This window comes from Lissotriton helveticus, chromosome 11, assembly GCF_964261635.1.
Source record: "Lissotriton helveticus chromosome 11, aLisHel1.1, whole genome shotgun sequence".
Classification (NCBI taxonomy): Eukaryota; Metazoa; Chordata; class Amphibia; order Caudata; family Salamandridae; genus Lissotriton; species Lissotriton helveticus.
In genome coordinates, this window is record NC_136072.1 from 1,123,269,328 (window position 1) to 1,123,287,537 (window position 18,210).

Below are 18,210 nucleotides of genomic sequence, written 5' to 3' on the forward strand. Positions count from 1 at the left end.
TCCTGAAGGAGAGGTGGTCTTGGGTCAGGCGCAGGTCGGTCGGAAGGGAGTTCCAGGTCTTGGCGGCCAGGTAGGAGAAGGACCTTCCTCCTGTTGTCGCTCTTCGGATGCGGGGGACGGCGGCGAGGGCGTGGCTGGTTGATCTGAGGTGGCGCTTGGGAGCGTAGAAGTTGATCCGGTTGTTGAGGTAGTTCGGGCCTTGGTCGTGTAGGGCTTTGTGTGCGTGGGTGAGGAGGCGGAAGGTGATTCTTTTGTTGACGGGGAGCCAGTGCAGGTCTCTCAGGTGTCCGGAGATGTGGCTGTTTCGTGGGATGTCGAGGATGAGTCTGGCTGAGGCGTTCTGGATCCGCTGGAGTCTCTTCTGGAGTTTGGCAGTGGTTCCGGCGTAGAGGGCGTTGCCGTAGTCCAGTCGGCTTGTGACGAGGGCCTGGGTGACAGTCTTCCTGGTCTCGGTGGGGATCCACCAGAAGATCTTCCGTAGCATGCGCAGGATGTTGAAGCATGACGAGGAGACGGCGTTGACTTGACTGGTCATGGAGAGGGAGGAGTCCAGGATGAAGCCCAGGTTGCGTGCGTGGTCCGTCGGTTTGGGTGCGGTGCCCAGGGCGGGGGGCCACCAGGAGTCGTCCCAGGCGGAGGGCGAGGAGCCCAGGATGAGGACCTCCGTCTTGTCTGAGTTCAGCTTCAGGCGGCTGGTCGTCATCCACTTGGCTACCTCTCTCATCCCTTCGTGCAGGTTGGCTCTGGCGGCGGTGGGGTCGTTGGTCAGGGAGAGGATCAGTTGGGTGTCGTCGGCGTAGGAGATTATATTGAGGTTGTGTTGGCGTGCGATGGCCGCGAGGGGGCTCATGTAGACGTTGAAGAGGGTGGGACTCAACGAGGATCCTTGAGGGACGCCGCAGATGACTTCGGTGGCCTCTGACTTGTACGGTGGTAGGCGGACTCTCTGTGTTCTTCCGTCGAGGAAGGAGGTGATCCATTCCAGTGCCTTCTCCTGGATTCCGATGTTGCCAAGGCGCTGCACTAGGGTGCGGTGGCAGACAGTGTCGAATGCCGCGGAGAGGTCCAGGAGGATGAGGGCCGCTGTTTCTCCGTTGTCCATCAGGGTTCGGATGTCATCGGTGGCAGCGATGAGGGCGGTCTCGGTGCTGTGGTTGGCTCGGAAGCCAGACTGTGAGGGGTCGAGGGATCCATTTGTCTCGAGGAAGGCGGCCAGCTGTTTGTTGACGGTCTTTTCGATGACTTTGGCCGGGAACGGGAGGAGCGAGATGGGACGGTAGTTCTTGAGTTCGGTGGGGTCCGCTGTAGGTTTCTTGAGTAGAGCGCTGAGTTCGGCGTGCTTCCAGCTCTCAGGGAAGGTGGCGGTGTCGAAGGAGGTGTTGATAATGTCCCGCAGGTGGGGTGCGATGACAACGTCGGCTTTGTTGAAGACGTGGTGAGGGCAGGGGTCGGTTGGAGATCCGGAGTGGATGGAGTTCATCGTGCGGATGGTGTCTTCGGTGCTGATCGGGGTCCAGGCGCGGAGGGTGGTGGTGGGTGGCGTTGCTGCGGTTGTGGCGTGTGTTGGTTGGATGCTGAAGCTGTTGTGTATGTCCGCGATCTAGTTGTGGAAGTAGGAGGCGAGGGAGTTGCAGAGGTCTTGCGATGGGGTGATGTCGTTGTTTCCGGCGTTGGGGTTGGAGAGCTCTTTCACGATGTTGAAGAGTTCCTTGCAGTTGTGTGCGTTGTTGTCCAGACGGTCCTTGTATGCAGTTTTCTTGGTGGCGCGGATCAGTTGGTGGTGCTTCCGGGTGGCGAGCTTGAGGGTGGACATGTTGTTCATTGTTGGTTCCCTTCTCCATACTTTCTCGAGGGCTCGGCAGTTCTTCTTGGAGCTCTTGAGTTCGTCGGTGAACCATGGGGTTTTTCTGCTGCCGGGTCTGCTGGGCGGGGTCCTCAGAGGGGCGAGTTCGTCCGCGCAGTTGCTGATCCACTTCGTGAGGTTGTCGGCGGCCTGGCTGGGGTTCGTTGAGCCGGCAGGAGGGTGCTGGCTCAGGGAGGCAGTGAGCTGGTCGGCTGTGATCTTGTTCCAGCTTCTTCGGGCAACCTGTTGCTGGTGGTGGTGGATCGTCGTTCTTTTGAAGGTGAAGTGGACACAGCTGTGGTCCGTCCAGTGGAGTCCTGTTGCGTGGCTGAAGGCGATGTCTTTGCTAGATGAGAAGACGGCGTCGAGTGTGTGTCCGGCGAGGTGGGTGGGGGTGGACACCAGCTGTTTGAGTCCGAGGTTGGCAAGGTTGTCGAGCAGGGTGATGGTGTTACGGTCGCTGCTGTTCTCCAGGTGGAAGTTGAGGTCCCCCAGGAGGATGTAGTCGGCGGAGGGGAGGGCATGTGGGCTGATGAAGTCGGCGATGTCCTCGCTGAATCGTGTGCGTGGTCCCGGGGGTCGGTAGATCAGGGTGCCTCTGAGGGTGGTCTTCGGGTCGGTGAGGACCTGGAAGTGCAGGTGTTCGGCGGTGGTTAGGGTGTCGTCGGTGTTGGTCGTGATGCGGATGGTGTCCCTGTGGATGATGGCGATGCCTCCTCCCGTCTGGTTGGCGGTGCGGTCCCTTCGGGTGATCTTGTAGCCCTCTGGGATGGCGATGGCGATGTCGGGTACTGAGGAGGCGTTCATCCAGATTTCCGTGAGGAAGGCGACGTCTGGGGCTGTGGTGTCGAGCAGGTTCCAGAGCTAGGACGGCGTGTCTGTGGACGGAGCGGGTGTTGAGCAGGATGCACTTGAGGTGGTTGCTGCTGGTGTTCGGCTTGGCGGGTGCTGGTGCAGGGTAGGTCCGGACGCAGGTGAACTTGCAGGCGTGGCAGCTGAAGGGTCCGTGGGTGTGCTTCGGGGTTGCTCGGTGGCATCCCGGGATGGCGCCGGTGTTGAGTGCGATGAGTTCAGCGGCGTTGTAGGTTCGTCGGGTCGGCTTCCGTCGGTGGGGGCCAGGGGTCCTGGCGCTGGGCGCGGTCCAGGCGCGGACGGGCGCAGACGGGCTTACCTTTGGCGCGCCTTCGGCGCACAATCGGCGCGCCCGCTGCGCGTCAACGCTGCGCGTTCGCACGGTCGCCAAAAAATGGCGAAGTGCGCGGGTGGGCGGAGCAGCTGGGAGGCGGGAGCGGGGAGGGTACAGAAAGAAAAGGGGCGGGGTTAGCGGTGATGGCGGGAAGCGGGGAGCGGGGAGGGATGCGACGAGGGCGGCACAAGGAGGCAAACAACGGCACAAATGGGGCGAAATTACAATACAACAGGAAAAACTTACAAAGCAATCACAAAAACAGAGATAGGGCAGGAAGCTATCACAGACCACGCCGCTCGATGGCAGGGGGCGTGGTCACGCGGCGGAGCCGGGGCAGCGAGGCACAAGGAGAGGGGGCACACGCAGCAGCTGGTGGCTGTGCGGCGCGGGGGTGTCCTAGAACTAGGTCACACTCACCTGCGTCGCACGGTCGCCATATATGGCCAAGTGCGCGGGTGGGCGGAGCAGCTGGGAGGCGGGAGCGGGGAGGGTACAGAAAGAAAAGGGGCGGGGTTAGCGGTGATGGCGGGAAGCGGGGAGGGATGCGACGAGGGCGGCACAAGGAGGCAAACAACGGCACAAATGGGGCGAAATTACAATACAACAGGAAAAACTTACAAAGCAATCACAAAAACAGAGACAGGGCAGGAAGCTATCACAGACCACGCCGCTCGATGGCAGGGGCGTGGTCACGCGGCGGAGCCGGGGCAGCGAGGCACAAGGAGAGGGGGCACACGCAGCAGCTGGTGGCCGTGCGGCGCGGGGGTGTCCTAGAACTAGGTCACACTCACCTGCGTCGCACGGTCGCCATATATGGCCAAGTGCGCGGGTGGGCGGAGCAGCTGGGAGGCGGGAGCGGGGAGGGTACAGAAAGAAAAGGGGCGGGGTTAGCGGTGATGGCGGGAAGCGGGGAGCGGGGAGGGATGCGACGAGGGCGGCACAAGGAGGCAAACAACGGCACAAATGGGGCGAAATTACAATACAACAGGAAAAACTTACAAAGCAATCACAAAAACAGAGACAGGGCAGGAAGCTATCACAGACCACGCCGCTCGAAGGCAGGGGGCGTGGTCACGCGGCGGAGCCGGGGCAGCGAGGCACAAGGAGAGGGGGCACACGCAGCAGCTGGTGGCCGTGCGGCGCGGGGGTGTCCTAGAACTAGGTCACACTCACCTGCGTCGCACGGTCGCCATATATGGCCAAGTGCGCGGGTGGGCGGAGCAGCTGGGAGGCGGGAGCGGGGAGGGTACAGAAAGAAAAGGGGCGGGGTTAGCGGTGATGGCGGGAAGCGGGGAGCGGGGAGGGATGCGACGAGGGCGGCACAAGGAGGCAAACAACGGCACAAATGGGGCGAAATTACAATACAGCAGGAAAAACTTACAAAGCAATCACAAAAACAGAGACAGGGCAGGAAGCTATCACAGACCACGCCGCTCGATGGCAGGGGGCGTGGTCACGCGGCGGAGCCGGGGCAGCGAGGCACAAGGAGAGGGGGCACACGCAGCAGCTGGTGGCCGTGCGGCGCGGGGGTGTCCTAGAACTAGGTCACACTCACCTGCGTCGCACGGTCGCCATATATGGCCAAGTGCGCGGGTGGGCGGAGCAGCTGGGAGGCGGGAGCGGGGAGGGTACAGAAAGAAAAGGGGCGGGGTTAGCGGTGATGGCGGGAAGCGGGGAGCGGGGAGGGATGCGACGAGGGCGGCACAAGGAGGCAAACAACGGCACAAATGGGGCGAAATTACAATACAGCAGGAAAAACTTACAAAGCAATCACAAAAACAGAGACAGGGCAGGAAGCTATCACAGACCACGCCGCTCGATGGCAGGGGGCGTGGTCACGCGGCGGAGCCGGGGAAGCGAGGCACAAGGAGAGGGGGCACACGCAGCAGCTGGTGGCCGTGCGGCGCGGGGGTGTCCTAGAACTAGGTCACACTCACCTGCGTCGCACGGTCGCCATATATGGCCAAGTGCGCGGGTGGGCGGAGCAGCTGGGAGGCGGGAGCGGGGAGGGTACAGAAAGAAAAGGGGCGGGGTTCTGTTTGAAGTGTAGCACAAATACTTTACACATTAATTATTAAGTTAAGCCTGACTGCTCTGTGCCAAGCTACCAGAGGGTGAGTGCAGGATAATTTGGGGCGTCTTGTGAGTTACCCTGACTATGATTATAGTTCCTGTTTGGACAGGGTTCATACCTCTGCCAATCAAAAACCTAATTTCTACCAAGTATTTATAATGGTGTAGTTTGAATGAGCTATGTCTGCTGTGCTCGGTGAGTACATGTGGGTTTGGAGCCCAAGCAAAGGAAGGGCGTGACCCAAGGAAAATCCTCAGATATCATTGTTACATGGGGGACCAAAATCTCTTGTGTTGCTGTGAAGAGTATGATGCCCTGTGCTTGTTGTTTTTCCTGTAATACTCTGTATTTTTTAGTTTTCCTCCGGTAGGCTAAAAAATCACCAGATATCACTAAGACGCCCTTCCTATTACATGGTCCTAAACTCCAGAGCATTGTTTTGAGGTTGAGAAGGAAGACAACGTACACCTCTTATATGAGAGTGACTACTGTCCTCTTTGTCGGGCATTGTTGGACTGGCGGTAGTAACCGTATGATTCCTTCCGAAGGCACATGTTTTTGCATCACACAACAGTGCCAAGGTGGTGGGCAGTGAAAACACTTACATCTGTCTGCTCACTCAGGCCCCAACGGAAGGATGGTCAGCAGCATCACTGTTTGATGACCTTCTTTTGCAGGACCCTGCTAGCATTGCAGGAAACCAGTGCCTGTCCCTCTTTGCCTCCAGGAGAGCTGTCCACTCCCTTGGTTCCATCTTCTTGCCTGGATAAGACTGAGAGGTAGTTAGGTGAAGCAACACTGATTACACAGCTGCAAACCGCACTTAAACCAGTTACACAGCTGCAGTGATACACTGACTTGAACTTCTGTCCTCTGTCTCCAGCTCTGTCTTCAGTAAATGATGCGGCATCGGAGTCCACGCGCCCGGTCCTGGTGGCACCCTCCACGACAGAGAATATCCAACCGTGACATAAAGACAAAGCATTACAAAAGGGTCAGTTCTGATATAAATACACTGACTCACTGCTGAAGGTGGGGTATGAAGGAGCCCAGTGTTTACCAACAGTCAAGACTCAATTGAGCCGGTCTTACAGTATGTGGATAGATTTTGACATCTTTACACCATCAGTGGTAAAAAGAACCAGCGATGCAACAACTGCAGGGATGGACTTTAACTCGTGAATGCCAGACCACACATGTGGCATGCTTTTATTTTGAGAAATGTGTTTTATATGATTTTGGTGGAAACGCACTCTGATGAATATACGTTTATCAAGGTTCAAGCTTGGTTGTCAAGCTGTGGGTAATCATACAAGAGAAACAAAAGTGAGAATAGTGTTGCTTTGACGAATTCATGCATGTGTAGAGCGCACAGTGCAGACGCGCTTTTTGAACCCCAAGGTGGGGAAGATGCTGCTTAGTAGACGTAGCAGTATCAAGACAAAATGAATCGCCCTGAAAATCTAGAATTTCCTAACTAAACCGGCCAATATGGAACCGAAATTCAACTGTGTCTGATCAATACTGGGTTAATCAGAAAGATAAAAAAAATATATATATATTCTACATGAACTCTTACCTATGTGAGGAGCCTCCTTCTTGAACTATCACAACCATCAACATCACCACTTCCCATAGAACACCTCACATTTTCAGATGCTCATTCAATACGACTTTGTTCTTTCAGCACACACCAATACTATGGATATGTCCTGAATACCACTGTGTGTTGTAATCTACCACTCGAATCTCTGGACTTCTTAGTGGTAACATTAATACACTATTGCCAAGAATCATGAAGAATAAATAATTCATTTTCTGACATCATTTCTGTGTGATTCTGAAATGCTAGCTTTATAATCAAACCTTTTAACCATGTTTTTCGTCAGTTATGGTTATCTACCATATCACAGCACTCTCAAATTCACTGCTCATGTGCTTACAGCATGATATCTAACCAATAGTGCTTCCAGTGGGAATTTCTGGCCCTGGCATTTCTGGATTTGATAGCCCAGATGTGGGCAATAACATTACACTACAAGTCCAGATGTCCTGAATTTGCATCTTTCTGTACTTGGTAATATTTGGGGACGTTCAGACTGCACTGTACCTGTTGAAGGCATTTTGCTTGTCATCCAGGTTTTCAGGCACACTAAAGCCTCTGAACAGTCTAAGAAAAGAAATGAGATACACAACATCTGTTTAACACAACTTATGCAATTTCTGTGATTTCCAAAATGTACTTATTTCCAGTGTTCACGTCATGGTTTTTTTTTCTGGCCCTGCTCCGGTCCGGTTCTTAGCTCGCATCCTGGGTACCGAGACCTTTCTGGGTCAGGATGGTATTCTTTCCTTATTTACCTATGATGTTACCATTGCATGTCATTTATAACATCGACTTCTGATACATATGTGGATTTATACTGTATTTTCCAAATAAAAAAATATGTATTCATAAAAGTGGATAGGAGAAGGTATCCCACTTATGGTCACTAGATGGCACTCTGTCCTATCACAATTAAATCTATTATCATTGTTAGCTGCAGTTCTTCATTGCAACGAAGAATAGCCACCGTTGACCCCAAATCCATTCAAACACCATTGTACGTGTTATTAGTTTATCTCTTTATACACCTGTACAATGTCGCTCTCGTCATTAATTTTTATTACACAATCAGGAGGGTTTCAGAGATTAAATCCTTCTGGGAGACTGCGGGGTAGAATTCACTTACCCACTGGTGGAATTTCCAGTTTAATAGCTGCAACTGGTTTCTACAGAATGCAGATTTGGCAAGTGGGGTTTCTGACCCTAGACTAAACATGCCCAAGAGAAAGAAACAAGTGGATTTATACTTCTCCTTTAATAAAAAATAATAAATAAAGAAATACATCTGAAACCAAAAGACACCTGTTACCAGTCTGAGGATGTAACTGGACCGACCTGGAGTTTTCATTGCTATAATTTGTGTTCCAAAAACTCAACTGCACCCAGGCTCACATTGAGAACCCAGGAGTAACTGGTGAACCAGAACTTAATAGCGTGGATGAGAGCAGACAGTAGGGTCCTCATTTATGAGGCCGTGCGTCACTTTTACGCCGCCGGTGCGTCACTTTTTGTGACGCACCAACAGCGTAAAAAGTGTGCCTTGTTGCACCTTATTTACAAAGTGACGCATCTAGGTAGATGCGCCACTTTGTAAACCCCTGCGCCACATTATACCTGCGCCAGGTATAATGGGGCAGATTTATGAAGGCCTTGCGCCGCCGGTGCGTCACTTTATTTGACGCAACGGCGGCGCAAACAATGCGCCCTATTTAAAACGTGACGCATCTAGGAGATGCGTCACGTTGTAAGGTACACAGACAAAATATCGAAAATAAAATATCGGAAAGACAAAATATCGAAGTTTAAATATCGAGATACAAAAATATCGAAGGTAAGTAATATCGACAGTCTAAATATCGATATTGGCATGATATCAGTAATATCGAAGTTGTAAATATCGATGTTAATAATATCGAAATTAATAACTTTGATGTTACTAATATCAAGTTTTAAATACATTTAGTGTATATTATATTGTATTTATTATGTTTTATTATTTATTTTTAATGTTATTTTATTAAATATTGTCTTTTACTACTGTAGCGGGTTGTGGGTTTATAGGGGAATAGGGTGGGAAGTAATTTAATTATGTTAAATTAATTATTAATTAGTAGGAATTATTAATTAATTAATTGAGAATTAATTTTTAATTATTTTTAATTAATTTATTAATAGATAAATATGTTCTGTAGCGGGTTATGGGTTTATAGGGGAATAGGGTGGGAAGTAATTTAATAATAATTAATTAATTGATATATGTTTGTACATATTTTAATTAATAATTAATTGGTCATTAATTTCTATTAATTAGTTAATTAATTATTATAATTTTTACATATTTATAATTATTAATTAGTTGGTAATTAATTATTATTAATTATTTAATTACATTAATTATAGTACTTTTTTTTATATATAATTTATTGTTATTCTTAATTAATTAATTGTGCAAAATAATATTAATTATTAAATTAACTTAATTACAGCAAATGTGCTAATATATTTACTTTATTGTTATTGTTAATTAATAATTAATTGGTAATTAAATAATATTAATTAATTTTGGGTACAGGGGTATTTTTAGGGTTCAGGGTCAGTTTTCAGTTCATGGGTACAGGGGTATTTTTAGGGTTCAGGGTCAGTTTTCAGTTCATGGGTAAAGGGGTATTTTTAGGGTTCAGGGTCAGTTTTCAGTTCATGGGTAAAGGGGTATTTTTAGGGTTCAGGGTCAGTTTTCAGTTTTTGGGTAAAGGGGTATTTTTAGGGTTCAGGGTCAGTTTTCAGTTTTTGGGTAAAGGGGTATTTTTAGGGTTCTGGGTCAGTTTTCAGTTCATGGGTAAAGGGGTATTTTTAGGGTTCAGGGTCAGTTTTCAGTTTTTGGGTAAAGGTGTATTTTTAGGGTTTAGGGTCAGTTTTCAGTTTTTGGGTAAAGGGGTATTTTTAGGGTTCAGGGTCAGTTTTCAGTTCATGGGTAAAGGGGTATTTTTAGGGTTCAGGGTCAGTTTTCAGTTTTTGGGTAAAGGTGTATTTTTAGGGTTTAGGGTCAGTTTTCAGTTTTTGGGTAAAGGGGTATTTTTAGGGTTCAGGGTCAGTTTTCAGTTTTTGGGTAAAGGGGTATTTTTAGGGTTATGGGTCAGTTTTCAGTTCATGGGTAAAGGGGTATTTTTAGGGTTCAGGGTCAGTTTTCAGTTTTTGGGTAAAGGGGTATTTTTAGGGTTATGGGTCAGTTTTCAGTTCATGGGTAAAGGGGTATTTTTAGGGTTCAGGGTCAGTTTTCAGTTTTTGGGTAAAGGGGTATTTTTAGGGTTATGGGTCAGTTTTCAGTTCATGGGTAAAGGGGTATTTTTAGGGTTCAGGGTCAGTTTTCAGTTCATGGGTGAAGGGGTATTTTTAGGGTTCAGGGTCAGTTTTGGGTTTTTGGGTAAAGGGGTATTTTTAGGGTTCAGGGTCAGTTTTGGGTTTTTGGGGTACAGTCGTACAGGGTAAAAATAAAATTAATTTAAATTAACTCAATTAAATGAAATTAAAAAATATAAAATTACATTACATTATTAAGTTTTTAATTTATTTTAAATGTATATGTATTAGTTTTAAATTTTTAATTATGTTTTAATATTTTTATTTAATATTTGTAACATTATATGTATTTTATAATTATTTTTACATTATTATTAATACATTTAAAAAAACGATATTTTTAAATACGATATTTTTGTACTACGATATTATTTTTTCGATATTTTTGTACTTACCTTGTTAGGGATAGGATTCCTATATTTTTGACTTCGATATTTTTGTCCCGATATTTTTGTATTTCGATATTTTTGATTTCGATATTTTGTCAGACATTCACGTTGTAAAGCCCTGCGCCATAAGGAGGCGTTCCTGCGCAGGAGGGGGCGTTCCTGCGCAGGAATGCCTCCTAAAAGTGGCTGAGTGAAATCTATGAGATTTGACTCAGTCACTTTCAGGACAATGCTGCGTTAAAACCCTGCGCCTGCTTAAAGCAGGCGTAGGTCTTGACGCAGCATTGGTCAGATAGGACACACCCAAGCCTTGCTGGAGCTGCATCGCGCTTGCGACGCAGCTCCAGCAATGCGCCACCTTTACGGCACAGATGCGTCACGCATCTGTGCCGTTTTTGCCCCATGGTGCACCGCATTGTAAATGCGGCGCACCATGGGTGGCGGAGCAGCGGCGCAGGATGACTGGCGCATCCCTGGGGATGCGCCAGTCATCATAAATCTGCCCCAAAGTATGCAGGGGGGCGTTCTGATGCAAGAAAGGGTCATAGAAGTGACGCTGCGAAATCTATAAGATTTCACTGCGCCACTTCTAAGACACCTGGGCATCAATTTCTTACGCCTGCCTCACAGCAGGCGTAAGACTGACGCAGGTCCATGTGAAAGGACACATTGCTGGAGTTGCGTCACTTTTGTGACACACTCCAGCAATGCGTCACTTTTGCGCCATACAGATACGTCAGAAATACTGACGTATCTGTAACTCCTTGCGCCATGATGCGTCATACTGTAAATATGACGCATCATTGGTGTCGCAAGGAGTGCGCAATGAAAAGTGACGCATCGCTGTTTTCACGCAGCGATGCGTCACTTTTCATAAATGAGGCCCAGATCTCTTGTCACTGTGTGATGGCGAGAGGGGGAGGGAGGGCTGAAAGAGGGAAGCATCGAAGAACACGAGGGCAGGACTCCTGCCGGAATGAGGTGTAAAGGCATCTTAATGACTTCAAAACATGGAAGCTGTATGGGGAACAGCGCGGAACTGCTTATGTGTGAGGAGACAAATAGAGAGCTGTGACCGGATTTGCATGCAGGGCGCTGCCCCAGCCCCGCCGGCGCTTTAAAGCGCGGTCCAGACCCGTCTGCACCAGAGGCCAGAGCTCTGCTGACGCTGCGCCATGTCCCGGGCTCCCCTCCTCCTCCTCGCGCTCAGCGCGCTCTGCGCAGGTACGTTGTGTATTGAGATTCTGTTCCCTGCGCTAAGATACATATCTAATGCTCACTCCTCTCTTTGTCACGTGACACTGTTAGTCCTCATTCCTCCTCTCATTCCAGGTTCTGTTGCTCAGTGGGTTCTGACTCAGCCGCCCTCGGTGTCTGTGTCTCCGGGAGGCACCGCTGAACTCACCTGCTCCGCCAGTGGCATTGGAAGCAAGGCTGTGCACTGGTACCAGCAGAGGCCGGGCGGGACCCCCAGACTGGTCATGTATGCTGATGAAGAAAGACCCTCGGGCATCCCAGAGAGATTCTCTGGCAGCAACCCTAACCCCGGTGACAGGGCCACATTAATCGTCACCGGGGCCCTGGCGGAGGACGACGCGGTCTATCACTGTCAGATTTATGATAGCGGAGCCCACAGTGACCCAGAGCGGCGGGGAAGTGAGACTGAAACCCTCCCTGACGGTGCCACAGAGCGGCGCCCTCACCCCGCACTGCAGCTGCTGCTGCTGCTTGGGCGAGGATGTGAGCCGTGTCTTGTGGGTTCCATACGTCACTCTCTGGGGTGTTCGGTCCCTAAGGGCTGTAAAAGTGATCAGTCAGTAACATACCTAGGAGCACCTGTCACTGACTACCTTGAGGTGAGTAGTGTTCAGTCACGGACTACATGAGTTTCTGTCCCTTTTTAACACTGCCTTTATAACATTTGTGTCAGATACTTCGTGGGATATACTTCATGTCACATACTTCTGGTGACATATTTCTGTGACATACTTCCCGTGACATGCTTTGTGTGACATACTTCTGGTAACATACATCGTATGACATGCTTCAAAGGACATATTTTGGGTGACGTACATCGTATGACACACTTCCATTTTTTTTTGTTGCCACCAACAGTTCAATACATTTAGATAAATACATTCGTAAATACATGGGGAAACACTACCAAAAATGCATAGATTATAAAAGGGAGAATAAAACACTCTTTCTACATTTCATATCTAACAGCAAAATCACATTATTAAACTGTATTCAGGACACCAGAGACTCCAAATCATTTGGGCTACAGCTTAACTAGCCTCACTGTCAATGTACCACTTCTAGATAAGGGCCCAGATATCTTCCCCTTCTTTTTAGACCCCCATTCTTTCCTTTCGTACATACCCTTTTTGAAATTGTAAATAGCTAAAAGCTGTGTAAGCCACTGTTGAAACGAGGGAGGGCCTGAATCCAGCCAAGCAAAGGATACACACATTCTTACTACTGCCATGGCCCAAAAAAAATACAATCTTGTTGCGCCACTGGCATTGTTTCCTTCGTGACCCATAATACCATTAAAGCTCCTAGAGACCCTCACGGGTGAGTAGCGTGCTTTATAAACCCCTGATTGATTGATTGATTGATTTTAATCCTCAGAGACTATGCCAGGAAGTTTTCTGTAGTTGTCTTCAGAGGCTCTAGGATCGGACAAGTAGCAAACCTAGGGACGATGTCAGCCTCTGCGCTGCGCCATCGGGGGCAGAGGACTCCTTCTGTGCCAACGCATTGAGCGATCTTGGCTGGCGTATAATATGTGAAAACATTGTTTTGTAGAGCTGTGTTTGCAGCCAGCCGATCTCAATATGGAGTGGCCCAGTAAAAGTGAGCCAAAGAACTCGGCACCATCAACGCCTATCCTTTGCTTCCACTCCGCAGTGTTTCTCTAGATCATCAGACATCAGCCGTCTCAGCCATCCATATATTTGGGTGATAGTACAGACCTCTGGATGCCTAATTACCTCCACTATGGGCTCTTTATTGAAAGCTCTATCCCCACTTTCTTTCACAGAATATAACTCTGAAGCTTTAGATATTTAAAACAATCTTTCTGGTCAATGTTAAAAGACAGCTGGACTTTCTCAGATGGCACTACTCTGCTTGAATCAAGCGGATCCCCAATCTATCCCACTCTTAGTGCATCCCAGCGCAACATAGCACCGTCATGGAATATTTCTTGAAATGATGGGTTTCCAAAACGCGGTGTGTAAAAATTCACCCTTCCTAGCCCTAGTTTTTTCCTAACGGCCTTCCAGACAGAGGATGCTATCCCTAAGGTCTTAAATGTTACTTTTTTGTGGTAACTAGGTTTGTTGTATTTCAGAAGCAAGTTAGAGGCCTCTTTCCCTAATATCAATTCATATATATCTGCATGAGTATCACTTCTCCTCTGATCCTTGACCTTTTCTCCAAGCAGTCCCGCATATACTGGATTACTACGGCCCAGTAATACATTTTAATATCTGGGACAATCCACGCCCCTCCCAGAGGACATGAATCTAAGTGCCCTTCTGTTCTTTCTATGTGTCTATATGAAATCATTAATCGTCTTTTCCATCCCTTTAAAGTAGTGACTTTCGAACTCTAAAGGTATTGTTCTAAAGAAATACAGAATATTTGGGTGAAATTTAATTTTGATGATGTTGCACCATCCCACAACCGAGAGATGCAGTCTATTCAGCCGATCTAGATCTTTCTTCTCCTTTTGAATTGCAGGGGCCAGCTTTTCCTGTACAATTTTACCCAGATCAGATGTTAAAGTGACCCCTGAGTAGACTGCTGATTTCGCCACCCGTGGATCTGAGAGGCATGTATTACTATTAATAATAAATTGTGTTTTATCCTGACTAAGCATGTAGCCTGATATCACCCCAAAGTATTTGGCCTCATTCTCAATCTCCCTTAGGGCTTCATGAATGTTAGGTGTTATAACCGCAAGATCATCCGCATACCCCAGGATTTTGGTGTCAAGGTCTTGAAGCCGGATAAGTTTATTTATCACATTGGCTTAAATTTTCCAGATCATGGGGTATATATATTATGCAAATAAAGGGGGATAGCAAGGACACCCCTGTCTAGTCCCCCATGTGATATGGATAGGATCTGTTTGACCTCCCAATAATCAGAGTCAGGCACAAGGGGCTCTATAAAGTGCCTGCATGGCCTCAATAAATCCCTTTCTAATCCCCACCCTCTCTAGAGTGGCCCAGAGGTATTCCCAGGAGACCCTATCAAACGCTTTCTCTGCGTCCAGCCGAACAAGTGCCATAGGGACTCCAGAAACTGATGTAGCATCAAATAGAGTGATCACACTGTGTATATAATCGGCCGTTCTTCTGCCTGGAATAAAACCATGTTGCCTGGAGGATATCACCTTCCCTATAATACAGCTCAGCCAGTTGGCCAATAGCTTTAAAAAGACCTTTGCGTCGCTATTCATGAGGCTTATGGGCCTGTAAGTCCCAGTCTCATTTGGAGGTTTTCCCTTCTTTGGGAAAATAGCAATGTTAGCCCACAGTCCACTTGACACAATACTTTTATTATGTGCGCACCAAGTGCTTAAAAAAACCCTTATAAAACTCTAGAGGAATTTCATCGGGACCTACAGCCTTACGGGAGGGGAGTTCTTCTAACACGATTTGTATTTCTTCACGTGAGAATGGGGCGTCAAGGGATTCCGCATCTTCCTGTAAAAAACGCTCATTCTGAAGAGACTCTAAGAACTCCTTTATATGCCTCACGTCAGGATGTCCCTCTTCTCCGTATAGTTTTCAATAGAATCTATGGAATTCCTTCTGTATATCCTTGGAGCCGGACACTAATTTACCCTTATAGTTCTTAATCTCTAGAATACCCCCCAACTATCTTCTGTTTTGTCCATGTGGCTAGTAAATGCCCACTTACTCATTACATAAATAGCAGTTTTTCCTCCAGGCCATGTATTTATCTGCTGTTCTTGCTGCAGAGATTTCACCAGTGGCTGCTTTTGCTAGGGCAAGTCTTTGCAGGATTCCCTCAATACATAAGCCATTAGCTATGGCTCTGACCAGTTCCTCTTTGATGTCTGCCATTGTACTATAAATCCTGTTTAGGCACTAAGATGACTTCCTATTCCGATTCAGAGAAAACCTCAATGTCTCCCCTCTACCCCCGGCTTTAAGGGCATCCCATATCACTCCACAACCAGAACTTCCCCTTTTGAACTCCAGAAACTCTCCCAGCCATTTATTTGTATGACTAATATATTCAGGATCTTGCAACAGACCACTCTCAACTGTCCAGGTTCGTTCTGGTGTTTCTAACCCTGTACAAGCTACTTCTAGGACCAAGGAGTTATGGTCTGACATGGCCCTGGGGAACTTCTTGATGGTGCATGCGCAAGCAGTTGCTGTGATACAAGGAAGTAAACCAAGTGTGCTACTGCTCTATGCGGGGCAGACAAATATGTACTGCCCCCCCCAAGAGTCTTTAAGTATGGCCAGACATCTGTAAGCCCATTATCTTGCATCAGTTGAGTGAGGGCTTGAAATACTTTTTTTTCTTACCAGTATAATTACTAGAGTTCCCATTCCATAGCTCACCCAAACTGTTTAAATTCGTGTCACCGCAGAGTATAATTGGTATTGGCCATTCAGTGTGCTCCAAAATAAGAAATTCAAAAATGTCAGGATCATCACCCGTGGAGCCATATATTGAGCAAAGAGTAAAATTAAGCCCTGAGAATTAACAGTCCACAACTGTCCATCAACAAAATCTGTAGGTTACCTGTTTTATATGCCCCCCTTCAGGGCCAAAATAGGCACCCCCCTAGTTCTGGTTCCTTGCATAGTGTATGCCACAAGCTGCTATCCCAATTGCTCTAGTACATTTTTCCTGGTTCCTTCAGCGTGCATTTCGTGCAGACACACTATATCAGTATGCAACATTTGCAGATCTTCTTTACTTTTCCGTCGCTTCACTGGGTTGTTCAGCCCACATATATGTACTGTTGTATTTTGCATTCTGATTGCACTGACCACCCCATGGGTTACCTGACCCGCTACCTGAACCCGTCCCCTACCACCCTGTCTTTGCTTCCCCCAACCCACCTCACCCCGCCTGCTCCTTGAGACAAGCAGACCGAGGGTCTGAGTGATGGAACCTGTGGGCAGATCCCCCGCCACCAAACAGGTCAAATCGCCTTTTTATATCTATTTTAGTGATATCCCATTACTTTCCCTCTTACTCTGACAAAGAAAGCCATGCAGACAAAGCCAGAGCTAAATTGCTAAAAAAGAGTGGCTGCTCAGCCTGATCTATTTCAGTTTATCAATGTACTCTTTTGCCTGAATCTCAGAGGTAAACAATCTCGTGGTGTTTGGAATATGATTTTCAGACAAGCATCAGATATGCTTCAGCCCTCAGAACCTGGCATGGTTGGATCATTTGCATAAGCCTTCAACATCTCTCCACCATGAAGTAACAAAAATCTGGTCTTGCGAAGAAAGACTGGGCTTCATACGATCGTTTGGAATTGGGGTGTGCCTTTGAAAACACTGCTCCATGGAGTAAACAGATTCCAAAATAAATTATGATTGCTCTTAGCTTCTGATTTTCTCCATTGCATGACTGAGCTGGCTTCTTTAGAGTCAATGGAAAGTGATGCACCCGCTGAATTTCCAGGTCCCAATTCCAGTGTTGGAGTTCCAGAAAGGCTCCGTTCATCAAATTCAGCGTACAGGTCCGAATGTCATTGCCCTTGACTCCTTCTTTGATGTCTTTGATTCCTAAAATTCTTACATTATTTTTCCACTGTCTGTTTTAGAAATCTTCCAACTGGATTTCTGTTATTTGTGTCCCCTGGGACTCTCTCTGAATTTGAACTCCAGCCGCACCCTCTTCTAGAGTAGCAGTTTGCTCTTCTGTAGCTGACAGCCGTGTATTCATTTCAATGCAGGCTTTAGCCATCATTCTAACCGCCCCTTGTAGCTTTCTAGTTGTCAGACATTTTTTTCCATCCAGTCGGGTCTCTTCTTGGAGCTGTTTGCCATACTTCGGGTGACATATATCCTGTTACATACTTCCTGTGACATACTTTGGGTGACATACTTGGAGCCATACTTGCGCCTACTGGCGCCTTTCGGTTGCCTCATTGTCCTGTCAGTGACACATTAGGCCAGTCCACATGTCCCAGTGTCTTGTCAGTGACTTCCTTTGGGTTGATTGACTATCTTGTGCAGGACAACTTCCTGCACATAAACAATGATTCCCTACAATGCAGGCACTGTGGCACAAGGGTGTCTGTGTTTTCATTAGGCAGCTGTTTTTAGCACCACCACTAGGGAAAACATAGGGGTGTACTATATCATTGTAAATATGGTGCATCCTGTGTTTTGAAAATTTAGAGTGTGGTGCCGCAACATGTGCTGCAGCTCCGTGCTCCATCATTTCCTTGTACATATGCTCCTATGTTTAAAACCAAATTTAACCTAGTTTCATTTGTTTGGTGATCATAAAGTAAGGCCTAAATATCTGCCATGTCCTAGCAGAGACTGTGTCCTGCCAGTTATATACACAGATTTGTGTTTATATAACAAGATAGAGAGGGAGGTTTATCACTTGTGGCATATGTGGCCAAAATCAATGCACAACTTCAAAGGTCACAGGTGAGCCTCCCAGGAGGTTCACAATGCCTTCCCTCCTTTCTGGACCAATACTTCAAACCATGGGGCATATTTA

The 18,210-nt window shown here is 47.7% G+C and overlaps 2 protein-coding genes across 10 annotated transcripts in view; both read left to right on the forward strand.

Annotated features, from left to right (window-relative positions):
• The window catches only part of LOC144792685 (immunoglobulin lambda-1 light chain-like), a 381,648-nt gene that overhangs the window by 268,493 nt on the left and 94,945 nt on the right, over positions 1-18,210 (forward strand). The gene's annotated exons all lie outside the window — the stretch shown is intronic.
• LOC144792683 (immunoglobulin lambda-1 light chain-like) overlaps positions 1-18,210 on the forward strand; it is a 289,530-nt gene that overhangs the window by 184,919 nt on the left and 86,401 nt on the right. For 2 of the 9 annotated variants that reach the window (XM_078667841.1, XM_078667842.1), the window contains exons 1-2: positions 11,567-11,682; positions 11,791-12,088. The exons of the other annotated variants lie outside the window; for them this stretch is intronic. In XM_078667841.1, coding sequence (XP_078523967.1) covers positions 11,634-11,682; positions 11,791-12,088 — 347 coding nt within the window. In that variant the 5' untranslated portion in view covers positions 11,567-11,633. Of the gene's footprint in view, positions 1-11,566; positions 11,683-11,790; positions 12,089-18,210 lie in introns of those variants that run through there. 9 annotated transcript variants of the gene reach the window in all.